Source organism: Drosophila santomea, chromosome 3L (assembly GCF_016746245.2).
Source record: "Drosophila santomea strain STO CAGO 1482 chromosome 3L, Prin_Dsan_1.1, whole genome shotgun sequence".
In the NCBI taxonomy this organism is placed as follows: Eukaryota; Metazoa; Arthropoda; class Insecta; order Diptera; family Drosophilidae; genus Drosophila; species Drosophila santomea.
In genome coordinates, this window is record NC_053018.2 from 10,675,281 (window position 1) to 10,695,418 (window position 20,138).

General features: G+C 39.6%; 2 protein-coding genes across 25 annotated transcripts in view; one reads left to right on the forward strand and one right to left on the reverse strand.

The window, feature by feature from the left end:
- LOC120450020 (RNA binding protein fox-1 homolog 1) overlaps positions 1 to 20,138 on the forward strand; it is a 115,281-nt gene that overhangs the window by 65,425 nt on the left and 29,718 nt on the right. The window lies entirely within an intron of this gene.
- On the reverse strand, positions 13,517 to 14,474 carry LOC120450025. The gene is made up of 2 exons (XM_039632767.2): positions 14,226 to 14,474; positions 13,517 to 14,152 (listed from the first exon to the last, which is right to left on the reverse strand). Exons 1-2 carry the CDS (start codon positions 14,343 to 14,345, stop codon positions 13,736 to 13,738), a joined length of 537 nt encoding a protein of 178 aa, XP_039488701.1. The 5' UTR covers positions 14,346 to 14,474; the 3' UTR covers positions 13,517 to 13,735.

The following is a 20,138-nucleotide window of genomic DNA, read 5'->3' on the forward strand; positions in this document are numbered from 1 at the left end:
GCAATTCTTTACAGTATTTCCAAGAGATTACATAAAATTTTGAAAAATAAAAATGACATCCTAACAAATGCATATACCAATTGGCGTTTGAATTCCAGCTTAAGATTAGTTTGGAAATAGGCCTTTAAATCACATTAAAAACTGATCGGAAACATTAATCTATTCCTGACATAAATGCCAGTTTTTCTATAAGAGTCGGCGACAAGTCAAGTTCTTTCTCTCGAAGTTTATGTACATTCATTTGATGGGAAACAAGTGGCCTGGTTGGTTGGTGGGTTGGTGGGTTGCTCGGCTGGGTAAGTGCATTACCCCAGTTGCATGGTGAAAGGGAAATGCGAGTGGGGTTTTCCAGCTGAGAGTTGGAGGCGCTGAAACGTGACAATGCAGCGACATCCTCGAGTTCTCTGGGAGATGGAGAGATGGAGATGAGGCCCAAAGAAGGCACTGCAACATCGCAAGGCAGTCAAGGCAACACTTTATCATGTCAGTTAGCAAATTGGAAATGGAATAAAACCCAGCAAGATGTGCAGCGCAGCGGTTCAAAGGGGGCACCCAAAAAAGTTGCTGGGGGAATTCGCTGTTGCTGTTGCGTTTTTGTTTTAATATTATGTAAACCCCGCCCAAAGGTGCCAACATAAATAAAACGAAATGAAAAAAGCATCAACAAGAGGTGGAAAATAAGCATGGGATAGAAATGCCCTTTGAAAATATTTCTGTAAAATTCTTATTAAGATCGTTAAGCAAAATACATTAAACAATTTATATAAATCCTGAAACAATTAAAATATTAGATAATGTGCTGAAAATAGTTAGTGCGACTTAAATTCAAAATAATTATGTTTAAGTTAACTTTTGAAACCGCTTAAATATTTTATGTACTAAAGTACTTGATGCATATATATTTGAGCTCGTTTTTATGCAGTATGGTGATATTCCAAAAAATATGACAGATCGCTAAGCCCTTTGCAGTTGACAAGCGTTGCAACAAAGAAGGTTAACTCCCCTTTGAGATATCTTCCTTTTGGCCATATAAAGGTGTGTCATGGCCTGTGCAAGTGTTGGAAAAACCAACGGAAACTCGGCGAAAAATTCCCTCTGAATATGCAAATGAAAATGCAGGACGAATGAGGTTAAGTTGAGCAGCGTCAATTGTAGCTGACGGAAATGAAAACAAGATGTGTGGCTGGGTGTAGGTGTTCTGGGTACTGGGCATCCCGATGCAGACGCAGATACAGATGCGGATGGAGATGCAGACGCAGATGCGGATTCAGATGGAGATGGAGATGCAGATGGAGATGCAGATGAGCTACTGGCACCAGGGGGGCTGCGGTGGTTTTACTTTTTCTGGTTCTCCTCTTGGGCATAAAATTTGAAATGAAAATGTCGCGAACTGTACGCAGGATGCAACAATGCAAAGGACCGAAATGGGAAAAAGCCAAGAAGGCGGCAGGGAACAAAGGGAAGTAAGCCAAAAACTCATACACTTCGGGGAAAGTTGGAAAGGAGTATTCGAAGTATAAACATCATGAATTATAATCGAGTCATTACCAACATTAGCATTTCAATAATTTATCTTTTACCATTTTATTTGAATTTTATTTTCAATTATAACTTACTCTCAAATTTTAAACTGGACCAATTTTCTTAGTGTGAATTTTGTTTTGTCAAAAATCTTCTGTGCGTGCTTGTGAGCGAAACAAACCTGAGTGACTGGATTGTGAATTTTAAGCAACAAGCTGAAGACAACAAAAAGTTGGAAAAAAAAGTTTAATTAAAAATCGACTAGAAAGGTTACAAATGCACAAGGGGAAAATAGAACTGGAAAACAAGATTGAGTGCTTGAAAAGAAAGGCACTGAAATGAAGTCAACTACGTTTGCTGCCTATCATTTCAGCTCGAATTTCAAAGAAAAATCAATTCAAGTGTTTGCTGCTTCTCAGAATCCCTGCTTTTTCCGTTTCTTCATACACATATTGATTGCCTCTTCAACCCGAAAAAGATACAAAAAATGAAAATACTATACGAGACAATCTAAAATAGTTGGGCAGGAATAGGCTCAAAATGGAATTGTTCGATTTGCACATCCCTACTTTGAGTTCGATTTTGGTTGCGTAGCTTTGGAACTCACTATATTGAAAGCTCATTTCGCCAGATGAAAATTAAAACTGCATTTTCAATGAGGCAATCAAGGCTGTGACCCACACTTGGCGATGAAAATTACAGAGTCGAAATTCAGGGTCCGAGTTGGTCAATGGGGCAGATCCACAGATACTTCAGCCCAGTCATTAGACTTTCGGGCTTGCTTCATCCACAAAAATTTGATGTTTTTTTATGCTTTGAAAATTACTACTTTTCCGCAATTCAGTGAAGAGAGAAAAACATTATCCATTCAACTTGTTTTTTAGGCCACCAAGGTAAAATCTTTTTCGTTACTTTGCTTTTAATTATGCCCTCGTCTAAGGTCTCTTTTTTAGGCTTGGATAACTTGTGCGTGGCCAAAGAGATCATAATGTGCTGCCGTCCCAGCTGCTCATTAAAAAATAAAGAAAAAATCGCGTCAGTTAACCAACAACAAGTCTTAACAACGATTTTGGGCAAAGTTGAGAGCTACGTTTATGCGCCTAACGAGTTCCAAGTGGATATGAGCACAACACAAATTTAATTTGTTTGCGCCGCGTTTTGTCATAAACACATGTAGAGGGGCAAGAAACTGCCAAGTAATGCCAAAATATTTTGAGCACCGGCTCTGACAATTGATTAAACATTATAGTTATGTTGTTATGAATTTTGATAGATGATTAAGTCGAGGAGTTCAAGTTTCAAACATTAATCATAATTTGTCTTCTTCTATTTGCAGGTACGTCTGCGTTTTGGGATTGGTCTTTTAAACACCATTGAAAAATATTCATACAGTGCTAAGTAAAAGTTGTTTACAATAATGAAAGGAATTGGGCGTTGTTCAACAAAAAGGGCTATTAAAAAAATGTTAAACCATGAAAATGATTATTGAAGTTCTGATCGAGGAAAACAAAACTAAATAGAACTTATTATAAACTCATAGATAGTTAGAACAACGAAGCATCAAATACTTATGAATTTAAGAAGAGCCTAAAAAGGATCCAGCATTTACCTAGTCTTTTATAATTTTCAGTTTTCTTGAATATTGTGTTTTTGTTTAACTTTGGCGTTTTTTTTTCAAGCTAATCTTGGTCAACAGCGGATTCATCTCATCTTTTACGCCGCTTCGATTATGGCCAAGTGTCTTTTATCGCATTTTCTTGAACCGAATTTCCTACTTTTTCCATCCCAGTTGATGTTGGCAATATAAACAGCATCCTGTCGGCGTTGTTGACACATAACAGCATTGCGTACTTTAGCTGCCATCTATAAGAGTGGGTTTTCCCAGCATTTTCATTCTTCCTTCTCGGCTACCACGTTCATCCTTTTCGCCGGTCTTCTCCTAACTCCCTATTTTTCCCACTCGATATCACGCCATTTCGCCTCAATCATTTCAATCAGCTTTGGCTCACTTATAGCTTCACTTACATTGACTTGCCTTTTGGCTTCTGTCTGCAACCTCATTTCGCCCCTCTTTTTCCCTTTGATAACTTCCTGGTTGGAAAAAGCAGAGGCGTGCGAAGGAAGGGATTTGATTTGTAGGGTAAGACTTTCTTAAACAAAGTTATTAGATGAAAGTATTAGATTTGTAAAATCTATTTCTTGTGTTACAACTTGAGAGAAATCTCAGTTTCATATAAAATCAGATATTTCTTAATGTTACTCTATAAAAATAAAGCTTTGAGCTTAAACTTGGTGTCAAAAACTAATTTTAAATGTAGAAAGATTTTTAGTTTTTTAAAAAATAATCCAATCTGAAGATCTAGCCCCCCTTCATTACATGTTGGCACGCCACTGGCTTACAAATATTTTGGTATCTCTGCTTACTTTGTGTATATTGTGACTTTAGATCGAACTTTAATCAAAGTAAACTTTTATGCGCTTTGGCTTTGGCTATACACAATTTTAAGGCGCACTCTACCACCTTTTTTTTTTCTTTTTTGGTTTTTTCTTTTTGAATGCCTGGGTGATGGATTTTGATACTTTCCCCCGCTCTCACCCCCTGTGGCCCATCAACACATTGTGCGTTTTTCAGGAGTAACAAGTTGCCTGGCCATATAAAAGGGATATATGCGCTGGAAGGAGTGCTGCCTGCGAAATTGAATGGGGTACACCACACCAGCAAGTCAGAAATAAGAAAGCTGTGTGTGCGGCCAAAAAAAAAAAGAAAAAAAAAAAATACAACAAGTAAACGACAAAAAAGAAGCGAAAACTTTAAATTGAAAACTGTATTCAAGCGTTAAATTGGCTTTTTCTGCGTTGCTCCATCTCGCTTTAGCATGAGAGTAAGCATCTGGCTGCTTGCTTCTATGCCCCCTACCAGTTCCCCATTCCCCTTTCACCTCTTAACCACAATGCCACTATGCCACAATGCACCTCATTCGACGCTTGCACTTTCGCCTTTCAGAGGTGGCAGGTTTTGTTTTTCGGCGCTTTTATGTGTACATACTACGTAGTACACACTTGCCATGTACCAAGTATCGTAATTTTTCAAGGGTTTTCATTCAGCGAAATATAAAACCCTTTTTGTGCTTTGCAAAATGCATGCTTTCAGTTATGGTTACAATAATAGTACGGTTTTGACAGGGGTATTTAAAAAAATGTGTTGCTTAAGCTTTTATTAGATTTTAATATGGGAATATGGGATAAAGTTTGAAAAAGGGTGACTATTTGAAAAGTATTTACGAATTCAAAAGCAAAACTGCCTCAAAACTATAATTAGAAATCGCTCTTGCAGAACATTCCATAGTTTGTAGCTCCGCAAGAGCTGAAATCAATTTTAGCATTTTCCATTTTTGATCAATACCGAACGCTTAAATCAGCTTGACCAAGTCATTCGAGTTGGGTCTCAAATTGGCTTTACCATTACACAGATGTCCTACCGATTTATACCCCCCTCACTCTCTCTCTATTATCTCTGGCCCATAAATTCAAATAATCGTTGTATGTTTTGCATGTTAATTATGCACGCTTTTGTCTGTGATTCCCATCGATTGTGATTGCGATTGTGATTGTGATGGTGATGGTGATGGTGAGTCTGTTTTTGGGGCTGGCTTTGTCTTCGATATTTTTGCTGCAGCTGTTGTTCTACGTGCTATCTGTTTGCATTTGTAGTTGCTGCCTAGCTGTCTTAGTGCTTTATTGTGCTGTTCATGTTTTGCGTATTCAATAAGCACAAACGGCAATGCCATCACACACATACACACAAAACACATAAGCACACATGTGCCCGCCTCACTTGAAAATCCCGCCTTCTGACCATTTAAACTCAGCACCAGCCCAATCTTTCCCCCCAACTCAGTGGAATCTATGATTTTGACATTTGTTTTCGTGCTTCTCTGCATGCAAATGACATCGAACCTCTTGCCACTCAACAACCGATTGTCAAATGTGCTGAGATGGGTTTTTGGATGGTCAACGCAAATAACTACGCAATTGTACATAAAACAAATAGTAGATTATAGAATTTATTTTGTCTATATTTTCTAGTTTTTGCACATTTGTAGAAATTTTATTTATTGAATACTAAAAGCTAGAGAAGCGCATCTGTTATTATAAAACTGAAAGATATTTCCAAACTAAAAAACTATTATAACTCCTAATACATTAATTTTCCAGTGTATACTTCAGGAATTTTTATATTGTTAAAAGAGCTTGGCTGGGTCCTTCACTTTTCTAATTTTTCTGGGAAATATGTGTTTGCTGTTTTTAATAACTGTGAAAATTCTGTAGAAATTTCCATTTTCAATCTCAGCTGAAGGATATACAGTATCCCACATCCTTCGGGGCAGACAATCACTTATCAAATTATCTTGAGCAGGGCACAAAAAACAGAAACAAAATAATAACAACAACAACCAGATCAGATTGTAAGTTACTTGCCTTGGGGTCGTTGGTGCGATTTGAGCCTGGTTGCGTGCCAGATAGCCATCAATATGCTTTGGCGATATTTATGAGGCGCGCCCGCAGGATACGGGCTTTAATGATAGCCCGAAAAACAGGGCACTTAATTTCCCAGTCTCTTCGGGCATCAGCAGTACTGGAGCACCACCATATCACCATATCACCATACACATACCACCATAGCCATCATAGCCACCGAAACCACCATCAGCAACAGCAACAGCAGCAGCAGCTCAGCTCAGCTCCTCCACAAACAATCAATAACGATTTGATGAGGCCTCCCTTTTGGCAGCAGGATGCGAGTATCCAATCCACCTAGGCCATGGCCACTTAATTGCGTGTATATGTGTGTATGAAACGAAAGCGAAATAATAATGAGGCTAATATTGTGCGGGTAGTGTGGTAAAGAGAGGGATAGGGAAGTTGGTAGTGTACTGAAACAAAATAAGAAATTGAACCAGCTAAGAATTGGAGTATAACTAATTTTGCCTTCCTCTCTGTTTCCTTTTCATATACTAACCAAAATCCAGTACTGTAGTTTTTGCACTAATTTGCAAATATAGAATACAATCTAACAATATTTACAAAGAATGAATACATTGTCTGACTTTTAATGGTTAATAAGTATATGTTTATGTGTTTTTGAAAGTGCTTTTTAAATTTATGACACATCATTTAAAATTTACAATCGTTACATAGGATCAAGTGCTATTGCTTTGTGCACACATTTTATGTACTTCTACTCATGCTAAAAATAATAATTAAAAGCCATAATTTATGACTAAAAATGAGTGCTGTAAATAGCAAAATAACTTTTTAAGAACAAAAATTCACATTAAAAAACTTAAGAAATGTGAACTACGAAATATGAGCAAGTTAAACAATACTACTTTGTAAAATATGTTAAAGAGTATTCAGAAATGTTCCCTTCTTTCTACACTGTATTTCCTTTAGTTTTTGCTCTTGTGTTCGCAACAAAGAAATGTAGCGAATATAAAAACTAAAAGTGGCCACGTTTCTTGCCATCACTTTTGCTCCTGGCCCCAAAAAGTTCCTTTTAATGCGGCTCAAACACGCAAGCCAATTTGTTGTTGCTATTGTTTTGTGCTCCTGGTTGTTGTTCTTGTTATTGCCGCTTATTTACAACCGTGGAAAACATTTATTCTACCTCTAAGGGTTATCGCCGTCGTTATTGTTTTCTGCTGGCATTCATTTCGCCCTGTTTAGTGTGTGTGAAAAAACTAATAAAGGGCAATTTGGGCAATTCAAATTTGATCGCCTGCCTTGGCAATATGTTCGTCGTTCTCAACGCTGCGGGTCCTGGCTTTTTAGGAATTTTTAATGCAATTATGACAAGTCCATTGAAATATATACCGGTGGAGAGTGCATTTTGATGTGGTAGGGGCAAGTCCTACCACCTTGATATTTCCACATTTGTTGGCATGTGTACACACAGTGGCACTTAATCAACGCCCACGCACGTACAAGAAAAACACGCACACATAAGCAGAAACTTATTTGTTCCATAGATCTTTGTTAAGTTAAAGCTCCCTCTGAAAATCAACGTAATGCCTAGCTTGTCATGGCCACGCCCCTCTAAGACGGCTAAGGCTGTAAATAAATTGGTAGCCACTGCTAATGGAAATAGGCTTGTTAATAATATCCTGGAATGGATACAAGCATAGGATGTTACAGGCTCTGGTATAGAGTCCTTATTAGTATTATTTTATTGCTCTTAAACTAAGGTGCTTATTTCAATTGGTAAAGGGAGGGGTAGGGAGGGGTCTTATATCTGCTTCAATTTTTATAAATATTTTACTAAAAATACTGGAAACACTTTTGAACTGACGACGATTTTCTTCTTAGAAGTTAGGGTATTTCTAAGGCCCTAATCTCATCCGAGTATGATTTATTGTTGCTGCTTTTCTTGTAAAAAGCCATTACGTTTATTTATGTATTTGTATTTTTTTTCGCTCGAATAGAATCCTCCTGATAGGTTGCCACGTCGACAGTATCCACGCAAAAGCACCTCCACCAACTCCAGCCATTACAAACTGTGTCTCTCGCCTCGTTTGACACTGAGCGCTGAAATATTTTGTTTAATTTCAATGCCAGTCACGCATATCCTGCAGAAGGCGCTATACTGCCCCCCCCCCAACTCCGCTGTTATTTGCCAGCTATTTATAACATTATCTATACGCTTTTCGCCTTGAATTTAATTCTTACGATTTTTACAAGTTCTACACAGTTTTGGTCGCCTTGGGCGATTTCCGGAAAAGCAATCATTACATTGGCCTGGGTGTAAGTGTTGCGTACGTGCCGCGGGCAATGAAATGCTAATGGAAAATGCCTCTAGGAACTATTTTTTGTTTTTTTTTTAAAATTTATGATGTTAAAAATTCCAGCGTCGTCTACGTTGACGTTTGTCGTTTCGTTGTCGCATGGAGCCAACGCCCAGCAGCCGAACAAAAACAAAAAGGAATTCTATCTTAATGAATTTGACCCCCAGTGTCAATTTAAACTGATTAAATGCCCAGACCCGCCGAGTGCTCAGAACCTCTCATTTTGCTGCGAGATGAGTGAGAAATTAAACAAAAATGGGATACAGATGCAAAGAGTGTCGTTGGCGGAAAGGTTGTTCTCTCGGATTTTCGTTTTTCAATTTTTTTTGCTTTTCGTATTTTGTAATTGAAACATTTTCTGTAGCCCCGCATTTGTTTACACGTTTGGAAATACGTTTTATGTATTTCTGGTTTATAGACTGCAGATTCGCGGGTATCTGTTTTTGGCACGGGAATTCCAGACAATTTACGCACATTTAAATTGAAAAGTCCACATAAATGTGTGTGAACATACATATATTTCGATGTGTTTATATATAATTTATTCATTCGGCTTTTGTTTTTTTTCACTTATTTTTGGTTCCATTTACATTTTTGTCACGTAACAAATCTGCGCTAAAGTGCAGATGTGTTCGGGGTGAATTTTATATTTGCTTTTGACTTTTTGAACTCAATTCATGTGAAAATAAGCGGATTTATGCGAATATTCTAGGGGTGCATTATTTTATTTCATTCTGGCTTCAGGCGTGTCTTTATTTTCAAAATATTTATTTTATGGACAACATTTGTTCACGTTAATCCATAGTAATTTGGCCAGACCAAAGCGGATCATGCGTATATCTAAAACTAGTTATGTTATCAAAATATTAAACAAATATGGCCATTTGAAATCGCAACCTAATAATGGATATGTCAAAGCTACCAAACCGCGGGCTAAATGAAATAAGTCTGCTGGAAAGATTTAATAATATTTTTAAACAAATATTCGTGTTTATTATAATTAATATGCATTTTTTCTCTATTTCTTTCAGGTATGTTTCGCTCAAAGAATTGTTGGGAAATCCTTGAACTGAGTACTAGGACTATATAAGTGTTATCGGTGAATCTTTTACTGTTCTGCTTTAAGCGATTTTTAATAACCGTAATTTAGTACTTTACTACTCTAACTTTCTATTGGTTGCTTAGACTTTTTTCTGCGGAAATTTCTGGATGAAGGGTGCGCAAGTTCGGGGAGGAAAGTCGAGCCATACTCACTTACTGCGCCTTAATACTACGAATTAAAATGCTGTACATGCGGTACGATTGCCATTGCCATTGGTCGCTTAATGAGCAAACTGCTGCCATATCGACATCGTCTGGAGTCTAATTTTAGATGCCTGTGGCCTCCGACTTTGGATGGCCAAGGGATCTGGAATAGGCTGTTGTTTCTGCTTCTGTTTAACCATTAGGTTGTGGGGTTGATACATATACATATATACACTGGCATTACTTTCCAAGTAAGTAGGAAATCACTAGGAAAATTACACAGAATCACAGAGTTTGCAGTAACAGATTTAAGAAAATATAATAAAACTCAAAGATACTAATTCTAACTATGCCCTAGATCAAAATTAAAAGCTATTTAGCTGCACTTCAATGATATTACTAACTCAAGTAAATTGTTTAGTATTACACATTTGGAATGCCCAGCTATGAATGTCCTTTTTTTACAGTGTAACGCAGACAGTCAAAAACGCAGCATGGGGTTGTCTGCTTCAACAGCAGCAGAAACAGGCGGAAAAAGAGAAATAAACAGACTCAAAATCGGGAATAGGGGCTGCCAAAGAGGCTGAGGAAACTTTATTAAAGAGGTAGACGCTGTGCTGCGATGGACGAGTACACTCCACTCCACAATTACGACAAATCCACAGCTCTCTCGGTGCTCGGCACTCGGAGCACCCCAGCTCTTTTGGGTGATAATGCGAACGAACCCCAGAGAACTCAAGGGAAACTCGGTGCGGTGCTGGGGGATAAAAATAGACAGCAGCAGAAAGGATATTGTAGCAAAGTGGAGGAACTCGGAGTGCCAAAGAAACGTAAAAGAAAACGGTGGCAGCAGAAAATCTAGAAGAAAAACAGCGGCAAAAGGGAAAATCTCTGCAATCGCCATGTGTTGCATTTCAAAGTGTGTGTGTGTGTGTCTGTGAGTAATGGACAGAGGAGGGAGGGGGTAAATGGAATGAAAAACCTGCGAGCAGAAGAAACACTGCCAGATGAGACGACAAATTACAAGATGTCGAGGGTAGACTGTACTATGCTGCGCTACACCTGCGAATCAATCAAATTCCAGTGCAGTGAAGCTAGCTAGCTGCCACTAATTGGTGTCTGTGTACGAGGTAAACTGATAACGCGAATTATAATTGCTCATCTTGATTTATGAGTTGTTGAAAAAGAAAAGTTGAAAGAAAAGCTGTAAAAGTGGCAACGATACACCTGAATTGGTTTAGAATATATTCTAAACTATAAATTTTGTTCAGTGCATTTCGTAAATCGTTCCTGAATTGGTTAAAATCACCCATCAGTTTCGAGCGAACATTACTGTAGCCTCATAAGGATCAGAAGCAATCAGAAGCCCAAGTATTTCCCGTATGCAAATGACTGTTGGGTAATTAAAATCAACTGCATCTTGACCCTTCTCAAAGTCTGCCCTTCTCAATTGCATATTTTGGAAGGGCTCTTGTATCAAAAATGCCCAAAATATTTGCCATTGCATACATAATATTTGGATGAGAATGTGGAAAAGCCACAAGGCACAAGTTGAAAACCAAGAATTCGGTTCAGTTGGGATGGGAAAACTTAATTCAAAGGCCAGGATATGCATTAAATTTTTAATTGCTTTCGAGCTGAGAGTTTCCAGTGGGGAGAAATAATGGACCACAAACCCTTAGGCCTATTGAATTCCAATCAGATAGCATCATTGTGAAAGTTGGATTATTTTTAATTAGGAAAAACATTTTTACAAGACTCGAATATTCTATCTAAAAGCTACCAGGCAAATCAGTTGTTTCAAATTGTGTACTATAAAATAAGTAAGAGCTTTGGGGTAATTAACTGAGTAAAAAGTTCTAAACGTAACTTTTAGTTATATGTGCACAACAGGGATCAAAACTACACTTGCTTAAGGGGAATTATATTACTTATATTTGATGAATATGCTGTAAAGCTTTGCCGAAAACTTTATGCTCCATTTATTTAGTTAGACCGTAAACTAAATCTCTGACTAAAGTGCACTTTTTATAATAACAAAAGTTCAATAGGACTTTGGTTTTTTTTGTGTCAGTAAAAAACTTCTTCGTAGTTCTAATCCAAAAAGTTTCGTATAATTTTCACCAAATTTACTTCCCACTCTGGAGCTGTTTTCAACGCAAATAAATTTGCAGCTCCTACACTTTGACTAAAAACAATTTCCATTAAATTTGGTCTGCCTGCGCAAAGGACCTGTGAAACTGCTGTAAAATCCCCAGGACATTTATCAACAGAGCTTGTACACCGCCAGCTTATTATTCTCTGGCCACATTTCAATGGGAAAATTTTAATTAAGGCTGCGCCGCTCGATGGTCCATGTCCGTTCGGCCCACTCACCACTAAATCTCGAATGTCAATGAGACTGTGGTCACAAATTTTTGCTTCCTGGCACTCCGCATTCGAAGCCATTTGTAATGGAGGCACTGCCACAGGCAGGTGTCGTTGTGGCCAACAAAAAAAAAAATGGAGTAATGGAGAATCCCAGCTCAAAGTTCGTTTTTTCTCTCGCTCCAGCTACCCATCTAAAAATGATAAATTATCCGAAAAATTTTGCAAACTCCTGAAAATTACGCATTAAATCATGCAGAATAGAGGTGGGGGAAAAAAAAGGGGGGGGGGGTGTGTGGGTGGTCGTTGCGCCAGAGGGTCAGGTCACCAAAGGGTTAAGCAGTGCCAAGTCATTGTATAGTTTACGACTGAGATTTCCCAGTGCGAGCAGTGAGTGCGGGGAAGTTAGGTTTTTATCGCTCGCATGAGCTGCAATTTTATTACATTTTTATATTTATTTTTTGCGTGCTGTGTGTTTCCTTTGTGTTTTATTTAGCCAAAAGGAAAATATTTGTATGTTTCCCTACCGGTCACGTTTGCTTTTTGTACCAGCTCGTAAATTCGGGCAAACAAACTGCAATTGCACAAGGAGGTGAAGGCATCAGCCAGCGATGAATATTTGCCCTTTCCACAGCTGGGCTATTTTGTATTTTCATTATTATTACCAGCCAGCCAGCTAGCCAACCAGTCTGCCAGTTGGCCAGGTGTAGTGGTCGCCTACTCGTCTCCTCGCTTGGCACATATTTCATGGCTATGATTTACTCCATTGTTCAGGGCTGTTGGCCACCCCAAAAACCCTACAACAACACAGCTCGAGCAGAACAAGTGCACAGTTTTTGGCAACGCCCCCGCAAGTCCACATCATCATCATGATCATGATCATTGGCAACGGCATCGAAATGTTTGTTTTGGCCCCCTTGGACTTGGGTCAAAACTATAGTTGAGACATGAACCTAATTTACTGGCTGAGTGCCTTTTATGCTGTTGGCCTTTTGCGAAGAATTACCAAAATGTCTTTATCTCGTTGGCTCTCATTTCCTTTGAAAAGCCCTCTATCAGCCCATAAACCTTGTGCAAGATACACACAGCTGGCCAGATTTATGCAACTTTAATTTTTAAGCAATGCTTTGGCTAAGAAGCCTAACATTTAAATGCAAAAATGTACAATATACGTTTAAAGGCGATTTTATTTGGTTAAACAATCGACTTAACCTGTTTAGCATTGCTTTTTTTATGGTTTCCCCTGCCATTTCACGCTTTCATTTAACGCTGCGAGTTAATTGCCGGGCAACCTGGTGAACCCGGCAGAATGTCAATCGATGGGAGCATCCAAAGTTCAAGAGCCTTCGTTAACGTTTGCCTAATTGCCAGTGAAGGAAGAGCCAGAGGCGCACGCCTAAAATGCCAGCAATTTACGCCTTTTTATCAGCCAGTTTTATCAGGGGGGGTGGTGCGGTAAACGCACTCGATGTTGCCTGGATGCATGAGCATCCTTCGAGCCACTTGATGCAGCCAACACACAGAGAGAAAAACACACAAACTCACAGAGAGATAGACACGCTCTTAGTTTTTAATGAAGGCTCATCATCAACAATGTTGGCCCATAGAGGCGCAATGGAAAGACAAGGTAGGGCTGCTAACCAATTACTTAGTCATTGCAGCCATTAGGGCAAAATGCTGGGGCGGGATAATTGACACTCCAGTCTGGACTGAAGGGTTCTAAAGGTAAAGGAAGCACACTGTCTCCCCCGTGTTGAAAACTATCGCCAGTACTTGCTCGGAATGCGAATACTGCAAAATGATGGGAATAAACCCCGGCGAAACCTTAGATCGTCCGGCTCCGCATCCTTATCGCCTCCATTGCCCACGCCCACGTCCATGCCCACGCCCTCACCCTCACCATCGCCTACACCCTGCCCATTAATTTGATGGCAGGTGAGGTGGTGCTTCTCGATATTTGGATCGTAGCAGATATTGTGGCGCCAGAAGGAGGTGGTCATGTCAAAGTCCACAGCATTGATGGGCGAAACCATGCAAACGACCACTATCTTGTCGCGTCCCTTCCTCGAGAGCTCGGCATCCTTGCACATGGTTATGACGACATGAGAGTGCTCATTGGGGTTCAGGACTCCCCAGCGGGGTCGTATATTGAACTTGCCATGCACTGTGCTTTGCACCTGGTGATTTATTTAAAATATGCATCAATAATAATACATACATATATTCATATCAAAGATATGATTAGAATACCTTGTAGGTCACTGTCTTTTCGCCAACATTTCTGATGATTATTTCTTGTCTATCGTTGGTTTTCGTGAAGGTTAAAGTACTATTGGGTGAGACTTCCAGTGAATTTGAATTTGCAGACATGTTGGTTAAAAACTGTTTCGAAAAACTACTTAATTATGCGTACTTTTTACCTTACATTTACTTAAAATTTCGTAAAAATTATAATAAAAACGTGTATGTACACAAAGATTTTGAGAACCCGTCTGAATTAAGCTAGACATCCATTAATACAGTTGATAAAAAGGCTACTTAGGCTAAAGGAAATGTGATATAAATAAATAAACGTCAAAATCTTAAGACCATACTTAACATTTTCGGAAAATCCCATCTTTGTTGCCCCTGGGATTTGAACCCTTTCTTACCTATAAAGCCCTAATAATCAGCTTTTAGTAACCGCATTGCGGAGGCGCTTCCCTTCTACACACAATTGACCCCAATGTGTGTGTGTGTGTGTGTGTGGGACCAAGTTGTGGGCCACGTATTAATTACATTTCAACGGTCGCCGCTCAGGCAAATCAGAAAATCCAGTCAGCGCCAACAAAACCGACAGCATAACAACAACAGCATTTACAGCCAACAATTTGCTTTCAAAAGCAACAAAAGGGGAGAAACAAAAGTTCCCACACACTCACACACACAATCACTTGGATTTTGAGTTGGGCATTGCAGGGGCTTCACAATCCTTGGTCAGTCGAGCATTTGGAGCTTAGCCGGCGCTTAGGCTAAATGACCAACCAGCAGGTGGTGGTGGAGTATCTAGTGCTATGTTGTCTGTCCAGTGGCCGAGTGACCAGTGGCCAGTGGCCAGTACCACGATGGCGATGTAGCGACAGGGGCAACAACAATAAGCTGTAAAATTAATTGATTTACAAGTGTGAAAATGCGCAGAGCGCGGCAGGTGGAGGCAATGCCAGTGGGTCATAACCATAACGCCTGTCGGGGAAATGGGAATGAAAATGAAAACGAAAACGTACCTTAAGAATGCGCATTTAGTTCTAGCTTAGTTCAGTGTGTGCGGCAACACACAGAGTGTAAACTACAATCCGCTTAACGGTAATTGCCCTACAACGCCCACACCACTGAAGCACTTTTATTGCAGTGAGAAAAAGTGAACTGAGGAAATGTGGTTAGAAGTTAGCAGAAGTCATTGTAATAAGTACCTTACCTTAAAAGTTATTCAAAATGTATTCATAATCATAACTCTTTATTACCTATTTTTGGAGACTTTGGAAGAATGCACTTTTACTATAAACTTCTTCATTTTGCGTTCTTATAGCCTTCTATGTTATTCATTAAATATTTGTCCTAAATCTGTATGTACTATTTGGCCATGTGTAGCAGTGCCGTTTTGTCGCGTGCTCTTTAAAGCAAACCTAATGGCAACCGGCCACGCCCACTTCCTGCACCTGCTACATCCATAAATTGCGTGTAATTTTGGATTTCTTACTGTTTGAATGCTCACAAAGCTCATTTATATTTCATAAACCTACAGGTTTTGTGGCGTATGAAGGGGCGTGGTGGGTGGCCGGAAGAAGGCTTTTGTTTTTCAGCCGTTAGTTCCTTCCGCTTCGACTGCTTGTTTATTATTTGCCTACGTACTGTGCCGTTCTGATCCGTTGTGTTCTTGTTTTGTGTTGTTTTGATTTGGGCCCGTTTGTTTGGGCCTTGTTTGTGGAAGGCAATTTAATAAGCGTCTTGGGGCTTTGTGTGTTTCTTTTTTCGGGGCTTGTCTAAAGAAAACTGAAGGGCCTTTAAGGTTTCCATTTAAGGAGGTGTTTCCCATTGATTGCATGAAGGGGTTGCCTGATTTATGGCTTTACTTGGCTGGGCGTAAGTCGAGTACAGAGGACAAATATTGTTACATTGATTGCATCTAATGCTTAAGCGCGAAAATCAATCAATGGTAACAGCAAGCGACATCGTCTCGATTTCGCTGCAATCTGTGCAATCGCTGCAATCATGAGAGTCGTTTATTTGTTGCCGAATCCGTGGCTAAAATGCTGTTCAATTGCGTCTGGCTTTTTCGGGGGTAATTCAATAGAGACAAGTGAGCTCTCGACTTGAACCCACACACAGAAAAAAATACGTATCAATTACAATTGCGTTGTATTTATCTGATGGGAAATAAATGAGCTTATAATGACTAAGGGTTCAATTGGATGGGGTCACAGAAATATGATTCGTGCGCTACATGTAATCAGCTAAAATGAACATAATAGTGCATTTCATTTTGATAAAATTAAAGCCATTTCTTTCTGAGGAAGAAATCCTTGATTTCTCCAAACTTTATTGCTTGTGTTGCCAGTGCAGTTCATGGAATATATGTGAACCTGGGCGTAAACGGTCCACTGTAATGTGATATTTCTGGCTTGATTGCGCTTTCGGTTCAATTGGCGATTACCGATTGGTACTTCATCATTCCGTAAACGATGTCAGGCGGGGGAAAAATACATTTTCGTCCACTCGATAATCGCTATCCAATTAAAAGAGAAAACTTCAAACATGCTGAGCTTCGACGATTCTAAGGCGAACACGTATTTAGCAGGGGTTTCGCATCATTTCAAATGCGATTCGTGGCTGCAGCCCTTTTGGACACGCTTTCATGATGCCTGTTAGCCCATGAAGGAAGCCACATCAAAAATATTTATAAAAGTCAAATTTCTCTTGGATGTTTTTTTTTTGATGTTGCGCCAATTGACAGGGTCTTTAATTTCTTTGGTTTTTTTTAATGATTTTTGTTCGTCTCGTTGCTGTGTATTTTTGAGTTTTTTATTTCCTTTGGTCTTGTCAACGCATCGTTCGACTGCCATAATTCAAGTCTTTCTGTCTGTTGGTGGCACGACGTTTGCATAGCCAAACATTTGCTCTTAAATTAAAATTTATTTGGTATTTGTGCGAGTTTTTTCACTCACACTTTGCCTTGTTTATTGACAAGTTGAGCGAACGTGAAGATCTCTGCGCTTTTTGTTTTATGTATTTTCTTTTTCGACTTTTTCTGCGCTTCTCGATATTTGTCTTCATTTATTTATATTGATTTTTGTGCTACTGCCGATGGGTTTCTCGCTGCTGATTTAGTACCTATACCTACATATATGTACGATGGTAGACAGCGAGTGGTCAATGGCCAATTTCGTTTTCATTTGCTAAGCCAGTGAGTAATCACAATGCATTTATCTATCGAACTTTTCGCACACACTTTCCTCCCTCTCCACTCGCACAGTAGCTTTTCAATTATTTAATTTTCCGCTCACGTTTTGTTAGTTTTTCACGTAGATTTTTCATTGGCCCTCCAGCTAAGTGCGACAAAAGGAAAATCCCAACGTAGTTTCGCGATAAAAATCTTCGAACAAGAAGCGAACCCGAAAGTGCATCTTCAGCTTTCGGAGGCGGCGACATTCTCACGTTTCCATTGGCATTAAGGTTTAGTTGATCGCCTTCACCATTTAAAGGGGATTGAAAGGGGGTACCATAAAATACACTGCAAACTATTGGTACACGAATCAATAATTGAATATAAGAATCAGTTCAGTTGTTACAAGACTTTCCTTTTATTCCCTTTTTGGAATATTTCATAAGTATGTTTGCATTTCTACCTTATTTTAAAATCAAAGCTGGCATAACTTTGAAAGTAGTTACCATCTTATGGCACTATTTTTTGCGCAGTGCATGTGTGGGTGTGCGGCACTTTTCCCATTCACTCGCTCATGCTTCATTTGGCAAAGCTGCAAGGCAATTGATGACAGACCCGGAGTTGGAGTTTCGACTTTGGGTAAGGCAGCATAAATTCCATTTAAATGGCAAACCAGTCCCCAGCTGCATCATCATCATCATCGTCATCGTCATCGTGATGCATCTTCAGCTACTTCAGGTTGGGCCATTAACAACTATGGAAACTGCTATGTGGGCAGCCGCCTAGTGACACACTAAAGTGGCACCCCAGGAAAGCAGCAAAAAAAAAATCGTATTTCTTATATATATGTATATAACAAAAAAATAATAAGAAGAAAAACAGCATGTCTGCACGAGGTAACAGAAACCGCATTTAAATGCCGGTCTGCAATTCAAGTTTCGCTTTTGGTTTTTGCAGATGCTCAGGTAGAGAAGACCAAGCGTTCCTCCAGTTTTTCCCTTTCATATATCCCGATTTTTCAACCAACCGGTTTTATGGCTTAGCCAAGCTTGCCTAGGGCCATCTATTCTTTTCTTTTTTCTGTGTTTTTTTGCCTGGCATTTCTGTGGGGGTTTTTGCCGTTTCCCGTTTGCCAAACGTTTGGCCGTTGTTGTGGATATTGCTGCTGTAGGCACCTGCATTTGACGTTTTAGGTTTACCGTTTTGCAGTGGCAGTTTTCCACTGCTAACCTGGTCAGTTATTGCCCAGTGCTTTGCCCTGCTGGGGTTGTAATTTCATTCATAAAGTTGGCCTACTGTGCGTTTCGTAGCTCTAAGTTTAATGGGGAAAAATGGTGTAGCAATTTTAGAAAATGTGGTCCAAGGTGGGCAAAACCAAAAACTATTGTTCATGGTCGGTTTTGCTAGATATCAAATTGAGTTTTTATTTCAGTAAACTTTGCATTTTTTACAAGTAAAGGTTACAAGTAAAAGGCTGCAATGTTTTTGGCCTAAGCCACCTACAACAATTTTCCAAGGTATTAATGTTAGCTTGTAAAAGTGTGCTCTTTAATATAATCCTCAGTCTACGCTCCTATTTTATCGTTGTAATAGTAGGTAGGTGTTAGCTGAGTCCCAATGGTGGACAAAAAAGCTGGGCTTATTGCCTTACAGTGCTCATTAAGTATACGAGACGTGTGACGCGCTTTTCATTAATTTTCCCACCCAACAACCAACTCCGTTGCATTGCAATGCGATGATGTAGTTTGTCTTATTAAAAGGATGCAGAGTGGCGAACATGGCATCTTGTGTATTTTGAGATACATTTCCGTTCTGTTGATTTGCACACACACATGGGAGCCCCGAGTATTTGTATCTTGTAGCGCGTCGCTTCACTCGCATGCTGCAATTTCAGAGCTCGAGCAATTCCTGCAGTCATATTACATGTCACAGCACAGCAAAACCCCGTCCCTTGCACCTGAACTTCCTCGAACACTTTCAACACGCTTTCGCTGTAATTTCCTGTTGGCAAAAACTGAAAACTAGCAGTGGCTGCAAATCTCTATGTGTGTATGTGTAGTGTCCTAATTTGTACAAGGACTGGCTCTCTAGTTTAATATCCTTAGGTGGGCTACGTCAAATTGCAATTGACATGTAAATTGAATTGGCACGTGCTGCATTCGCTTTCCGTGGCAATTATGGTGATGTGACCTTTCATTAGGCCAAAAATCCTGACCGGATCAGATCTCACCTAAATAGGCAGTGACACATTGCCGTGACATCGATATATACTCGTATATATATATAATACTTTCCAAATCTTATCTGGGCGGCAGACGTGACCTGCATCGACCCACTTGCAACTTAAACGCCCATTGAGCAATCACCAAAAATCACTTGAAATCAAAGAGACCCAACCAAGTTTAATTCAAAACAATCGTTTTGGCGCGCGCTAGGCAAATTTTCAGTTTCAATTGGCAGTTGGTTTTTTGTTGGACATTTTTTTTGTGTATTTTTTTTCCGTTTAATTGGTATTCGCGGCATGAGCCAGGCAACCGAGTTGGCCCGGCTTTTTAACGAGCGTCGCCCCAAATTTGCCATTGCATCGTAGACCAAAATTGGCGCTTCGATCGCTGAGTTGCGTCAGCGATTGAGCAATTGGTCAAATTCAAATGCCTTCTCTGACTGTGTCAGGTTCAAACTTGGGCGGTTGTTTGGCACAGGAATACGTTATGGGTTTATGGGTAATGTTAAACGAAACGGAC

Coding starts and splice junctions, on each gene's coding strand:
- LOC120450025 (XM_039632767.2), bottom strand. CDS start 14,345: ATGTCTGCAAATTCAAATTCACTGGAAGTCTCACCCAATAGTACTTTA. Junction 14,153..14,225: donor AAAAGACAGTGACCTACAAG/GTATTCTAATCA, acceptor ATAAATCACCAG/GTGCAAAGCACAGTGCATGG.